This window comes from Myotis davidii, unplaced genomic scaffold (genome assembly GCF_000327345.1).
Source record: "Myotis davidii unplaced genomic scaffold, ASM32734v1 scaffold10, whole genome shotgun sequence".
Classification (NCBI taxonomy): Eukaryota; Metazoa; Chordata; class Mammalia; order Chiroptera; family Vespertilionidae; genus Myotis; species Myotis davidii.
The window spans coordinates 1,059,546-1,066,993 of record NW_006283544.1 but is presented as its reverse complement, the minus strand read 5'-3'; the positions used below and the strand labels follow the sequence as shown (position 1 = coordinate 1,066,993).

Genomic DNA, 7,448 nt, shown 5'->3' with positions numbered 1-7,448 from the left:
TCTTGACCTATTTATTAAATAAACAGTTATATATATAAATATCTATAATTACTGTGCTGTACACCTGAAACTAATACAAAATAATATTGAATGTAACTTTAATTTTCAAAAATAAAAACAACAGAAGGAATTGGACAGTTTTAATAGATATAGAATAAGTTGGGAGAAAATAAAGTCCAAAATACAATGTGGAAAAATCTATAATTATAAAAGACCAGAGGACTGGTGTACAAAATCCGTGCACTGTAGAGTGGATTCTATGTTCTATGGTATACACATACACACAGATCTATAATAATAATAAAAGTGTAATATGCTAATTAGAATGGACGTCTTTCCGGACAAAGCCAGGGCTGTGAGGGAAGCCCAGATCCCATGTGCTTGCTGGTGGTCAGAGGGAGGCCTGAATCCCAGGTACCGGAGGGAAGCCGGTGCCAGCAGCCAGGGGAAGGAAGTCCTACTCTAGCATGAATTTCATGCATCAGCCTCTAGTATAAAATAATATAACGTGCAAGATTATATTTTTGCCCTCTTGCAGTCTGGGACCCCTTAGGGGATGTCTAGGACCCCCTCACTCCTTACCACCCACCCGCTCGCTGCTCCTTAGCAGTGGCGAGAGAGGCTGCACTCGCCAGTCATGAGCCTGGCTTCTGGATGAGCACCACTCCCCCGTGGGAGAGCACTGACCACCGGGGGCAGCTCCTGAGTTGAGTGTCTGCACCCTGGTGGTTAGTGCACATCATAGCAACCAGTCATTCTGGTCGTTCCACCATAACAGTCGCTTAGGCTTTTATTATATGGATCAGTAGCCCTGCACACGAATCTGTGTGCCAGTAGGTCGCTGATGCCCTCCTGTAGCTCCCCCCGCCCCCACATAGCTTGTTGCCCTGCCCTCTCCTGTAGCTCTCTGCTTTCCACTTGCTTGCTGCCCGGCCTACTCCTGTAGCTCTCCGCTGCCCACTTATAGCCAGTAGGTCACTGCCACCCTCCTGTAGCTCCCCCCACCCCCCTCATAGCTTGCTGCCCTGCCCCCTTCTGTAGCTCTCCGCAGCCCGCTTGTACCTGGCTGGCCCACCCTCTGTTGATCTGTGATCTGGTCGTGACACGCTTGGTTGTTACACCTTGCGTAATGGCTAATTAACATATTCCTCTCTTATATAGGGTAATAAATACCTGATGTGTCTTCAGTTATGTTATTTAAATCTATTAGCTCATTCTGTTCAAAAGTATAAGTAATATCAAAGAGGGTTCAGCTTAACTAAAATCCATAAAAAGGCTCCCTACTCACTCTTTTTCTTCTAGCTATTCATGAAGAGGATGGTGGAACTAGTTCCTGGCCTTTGCCCATAAAAGCACAAAAAGGAAATTGTCAGTAAGTATAGTATACTTCTCAAGATCACAGCCTAAAATCTCTGATTGCTATGAGTCATGAGATTTTTCACTTGGTAAAACTGGGACAGTAAAATGTATTTCATGTTCTATGAAAAAAGTCATAGCACTACTCACGAACACTAACTTGCCAAAAGTGAATGCACAGCTCTGTAGTATATGTTTGCAAAAATTTCTCTAAGTACACAATCCAATGTTATTCTTACGCATTGAAGCTGGCCTTACATAACAGCCTAAATATCCAGGTTTACTAGCATTTATGAGAAGGCAATGTTTTATGTATTCATCAATCATCTTTTAATTATAGGCCAGTGATGGTGAACCTATGACCCGCGTGTCAGAGGTGACACGTGAACTCATTTTTTTGGTTGATTTTTCTTTGTTAAATGGCATTTAAATATATAAAATAAATACCAAAAATATAAATCTTTGTTTAACTATGGTTGCAAATATCAAAAAATTTCTATATGTGACATGGCACCAGAGTTAAGTTAGGGTTTTTCAAAATGCTGACACGCCGAGCTCAAAAGGTTCGCCATCACTGTTATAGGCCTCAATAGTAATATGGTATTCAAAGTAAAAATACAACATAAAGTCTTAATCCATCATTTCAAAGTTCTGAAGACAAAATTTATACATTTGTATTCAGTTTAAAAGGGAATGAATCAATGATCATAGGCATTTTACATTTCTATAGAAGGGTGGCTTACTTTAGATGAAAGGGAAGGGGAAAAGAAAAATCCCAAACATGATGCTGTTACAAGTTCCTTCTAATAAATTGTGGAAAAAAAGAACTTAGAAATAGATAAATAACTTCATGCTCAGCTATAAACTATCATATATAGTTAACTCTATTATTATCATTATTAAAGTCATGTAGCAAAGTATCTTCCTGCCTTCTAAACCCCAGAAGGAATATTAATATTGCATGTTGAAATATTTCCATCATACTGAGCCATCTTGCTATTTAAAATAATAACTTAAGATATATATATAAAGATAAGAACTCAAGCTACATGATAATTTTGTAGCCAAACACCTAACTTTAAAATTCTTTTAATGGCCACTTAACAAGTTACTTAAAAGTGAATGATCAGATTTCAAGCATTACAACTTCATGGCATTTTAAATCATTGTCATCCAAGTAAGTTCCAATCTGAAAAACTGCAAGAAGAAACATCCTGATTCACTCTTTAAAAATTTCTCAATGGAAAATTTCTATGAGAGATTTATGCATTTATACTTATAAGCAGTTACTCTATAGATTGTCCTTTCCATCTGGGTATTTGCAGGTAAACGTTATTTTGCAAATTTAAAGATTTGAATTCTGACATTAAATGACTTGATACATAAAAAATATATAGTAAGTAACATTGAATTGTATACCTATGTAAACCTGAGTTTAGCTCTTGCTCTCAATGGCTCTGTGCTAGACACAGAACTCGTTTGGGTGTAGTGTATTGGATGTGATTTAGGGTCCGCTCACTGAATAAAAGAAGAGTTACCTCTAGTGCTGAAATAAATCGAGGCTTCACTTGTGTCCCTTACCTTTGCCATGACTTCTCCCATCCTCCAAAAGCGGCACTACAATAGTGTTGTTCACATTTCCAGGTGATCGCACGGCTGTGTAGACAACAGGCACCGACTGTACCACCACGGGGATGCGGTGAACATGACTCAGTTTGTTAGACTGTAAATTCATGGGACTTGACGGTGGTACAGGATGGATAATGTGCAAAAACTGCTGGCCTCCTACACCAGATGCCGAGGCAACAAGGGGCCCTGGAGTTAATACTGTTGACGAAGATGATGCTGAAGATACTGATGTTATAACAGTTGGGGAGGAGGCTGGACGACTAGAAGACGATGAAGAGGTTGAAGTTGAAGAAGGTGAGGAGGCAGACGCTGTCATGGAAACTGGGGAGGATGAAACGGCTGTGGGGGATGTCCTGGCTTTGTTGATGGACAAGTCCACTGGCTCAGTTTGTGTTTGGAAGTGATCTACAGATAACGAGTCCTCCGGGGGCTCCCCTTTCACATTATTTAACAACAGAGGAACAGCTTCCATATCGGGGTAGTTGTGGACGTTTGGAGACTGTGGGGAGAAAAAGGGAACACACATTTATCTTTGTTGGTCACACATTTTAATAGATGCAAGATTTTTACTGGAATGATTATTAATTTTTCTCTTATTGCTATGAGACATTAATCTGTTCCCCAAATATTTCAAGGACTGCCCTGTGCCAACTGTGATTAAAGTTGAGAGTCCAAAAGTACCAGACAGAGTAACACAGGCCTCTGCTATAAAGACACTTCCATCCTGCTGGGAGAGACAGGCAGAGCCGTTAAAATCCAGTGAAATAAGTGTGTTATGGAGGAGGAAGGAGGACACAGGAACCTAATAGTGACCAGCATTTTATAGAAAATGTTCTAAAAGACAAGTTCAGTATGTAAAGCATTGCCTACTTAAAACTATAAATACAACCAATTTAATTAAAAACATTCATTTTGTTGGTTTTACCCATTCTTCATTTATGAGTCTCAATTTCCTCAGTTATAAACTAATGGAATTCTGATTAGGTAACCGTAAACATCATTCCAGCTCTAGGTTCCACAATTTTACAGTCTAACCCTTATCCAACATTATCATAATCTGGAGGCATAATGTTACCTGGCAACGATACTGGGAAAACTTTCATGTTTGCTGAAAAAGATACCGTACAATTCTCATGAGCATTAATACAAATCATTTCTAACAATCAGATTATAACTTAACTTAATGATGACAACCTTTTTTCTCGAAATAATTTACACAACTACTAGAATGTACCTTTCAGAAAATAATCATTTCAGGGAAATCATTCTTTTCTGGAAATTTTAAATGGTCTATGACTATCTTGTTTAACTTAAGATAATGATAATAATTTGACCAAATTCAATTTAATTCTTTTAATGTTTTTTTAAAATGTTTTTATTGATTTGGGAGAGAGGAAGGGAGGAAGGGATAGAGAGAAAGGGAGTGGGAGGGAGAGGGAGAAAGAAAGAGAAGAAGAGAGAGGGAGAGGGAGAGAGAGAGAGAGAGAAGAGAGAGAGGAGAGGGAGAGAGAGAGAGAGAGAGAGAGAGAGAGAGAGAGAGAGAGAATGAGTCTCATGGATGTTAGAGAGAAACATCAATGGGCTGCCTTTCATATGTGCCCCAACCAGGGATCAAACATGTGCCCTAACCGGGAATCAAACACACAACCTTTCATTATATGGGCTGACAACCAACTGACCCACCTGGCCAGGGCTCATTCTTTTAAGTTTAAATGAGCAAATTTTAATAATAATAATAATAATAATAATAATAAAAGACTCCAAGATTTTACCCAGACTAATGGACACAACATTTTATTCCTGGGCATTAATATAATTTATATACTCAATTACTCATAAATTCAACAAGTATTTATTGGATGCTTACTTCTGAGGCCCATGATGGCTCAAACGTTCACTTGGCACGTGTCAGCCTTAACGGAGAGTTTTAGCTAACTTGACCAGGCTAATAGAGACATTATTGTTCTATTATATGAAAACCAAAAACTCTTTTCCAGCTTCATTTTGGTATCAGAATAACAATGCCTAAAGTTATATTAAATTGGTACATTTCATTGTAAAAGATTTTGGTTTGCTATTTCCCAAAAAACTTGAACATACATTTACAGGAACAAAACACATTTCTTAAAATTTCCCTTTATAGAATATAAATTATGCCTCCATTCAGAACATATAATAGGCATTAGTGTAAGGGAATTTTATCTAGCAACAATGGTACCAGATCAACTAAAAAGGGGAAATGAATTGATGTTTTATTGTTGTTGGGTTTTTTTTGCTTCTAAGATAACATGATTACTGACCTACAGAAAGACAAAATTAGAAAATATAAAAATGAATCACCCCAAATATTTCCTGCATAAAATTCTAAATAACAAGATTTCATTTATGTGCTGAAACTGAGAAATAAGTTTTAATCTTCTCAGACATTAAGAAACAAAACAAAATATGAACACCATAAACAACTACTTTTATAAAAAGCTGTTATCATTATCCAGTGTTCTAACTAGAACATTTTTTCTATTGGTTCCCAGCATTATCACCTAATTTCTTTGTAGGACATTATGTTTCTCATTAGTATGTTATAGCCACATAGAAATCCTGTTATTTTATGAAAGGTTGCTTTCATAAAACATCTCAAATGATTTATCATTATAATTATAAAATATGTCATTAAGCCTACGTTATCAAATACTTTTGACTTCAGATATAATCTTGATTAAATTTTCTCTTTGTACTGTATTAAGACACTAGAGGCCCAATGCACGAAATCCGTGCATGGCACGGGGGGGGGGGGGCGGGTCCCCTCAGCTCAGCCTGCATCCTGTCCTATCTGGGACCCCTTGGGGGATCCAGCCTAAACCAGCAGTCAGACATCCCTCTCACAATCCTGGACTACAGGCTCCTAATCGCTCACCTGCCTGCCTGCCTGATCGCCCCTAACTACCCCTCTGCTGGCCTGGTCACCCCATGCAGCCTGTTGTTCAGTCATTTGGTCATCCCTCATTAATCCCCCTGCTGGCCTGGTCATAGGCAGCCATCTTGTGAGGGTGTGAGGGTGCATTTACATATTACCTCTTTATTATATAGGATATTCAAAATTCTAATTTTGTAAATAGTGACCACTTCCAGCACACATTATTCTCCTCAAGTATCTACTTACACACAAGCTTCCTACATAGATTTACAAACCAAGGGCTGAGATGTAATTCACCATTGTAGAAACATTTCATAAAGTAAACAAAAGACTACTTTAGCAAATTATGACAATACAGAAGGTGATACATACAGAGCTTCTTTGTAAAGAGATGGCTTCTGAGGCATCAAGCTTCCCTGGGCTTTGTAACTGGCTTAGAATTCCCCAGATTATGAACAAGAGTCCACCCTTTGAAGGTAGCTGCTTAGTCCCTCAATAGGAAAAATATTTACTCTTAAAGCTGTTTTATAACACCAGAAGAGTGTTTCTCTTATAATTCTGTTGTATATGAAAGCTATGAAAACTGTCCATTAATAACCCCCGGGAGCTTTCAAAAACTTGAGCACTCCATAGCTTTTGCATGACCTTACACCAAAATATACAAAATGCTCATAAAAATTAGGAAGGGTACACCAAACCTTTGAACTACAGATTATCTTATGTGGAACCTTAGACACATTATGCATGAATATATAAGCATAAACATCAATAGGCACATGCTGGTTCCTTTTACGTATGTAGCAATTGAAATGCAGCCAGCATGTCCAAAAATAACGCCTCATCAGCATAAAGAGGACAAAATCCTTATTGTACCATTCATCTGTTTACAGTGTTGACATAATATCATATCCTCACAGTCCATATTAATCACTTCTACAGTGAAAACGTGAAAGACAAAGCAACCCACAATTCCAGGTTTCGGCTGCATGTACACATACATAAAGCCAGCAATACTGCAGAAAGATCGTTTTAAAACAGCTATGGCATACTCTTGCTCTTCCTTTTAGGAAAACGACCTGAGTGAGTTGATCCTTAGGAATTCATTTTTTCAGAAAGTGGAACATGGAAATGGGCTGGTTCTGAGGTTTGAATCCATGAATGTGTAGCTACAGTGAGGTGATGGGGAACACAGGAGACAACCAAGAGAGAATGAAAGCTGAGAGAAACCAAGGGAAAACACTGAAAGGGAAATACATAGAACTTCCCTTTAACAGTTAAATAAAAGAACTACACATATTTGAGAAAGCGAGAAAAGTTATGGGTATGTTATCAGAAAACTAAGGGGTAGGGGACACAGAAAAGACCACAAATAATAAGAAAAGTTGTAAGCTATACCACAATGAGGAAGAGAAACTTCTGGAAAAAGAACAAATAAAGGATCCCACCCTAAAATTTTCCCTTTGTTATTAACTGGGCAATTCTTGATACAATACTGATGAACTAGTGTCAACTAAATTTTGTTGCTTTTGTTGTTTGTTTTATTTTTTTT

The 7,448-nt window shown here is 38.0% G+C and overlaps 1 protein-coding gene across 3 annotated transcripts in view; it reads right to left on the bottom strand.

The window, feature by feature from the left end:
- The window catches only part of KLF12 (Kruppel-like factor 12), a 450,697-nt gene that overhangs the window by 148,136 nt on the left and 295,113 nt on the right, over positions 1-7,448 (bottom strand). For all 3 annotated transcript variants that reach the window (XR_001514057.1, XM_015564759.1, XM_015564762.1), the window contains exon 5: positions 2,938-3,484. Coding sequence is in view for 2 of the 3 variants with exons in the window: in XM_015564759.1 (XP_015420245.1) it covers positions 2,938-3,484 (547 nt within the window). In the remaining variant the exon portion in view is untranslated. The remainder of the gene's footprint in view (positions 1-2,937; positions 3,485-7,448) is intronic.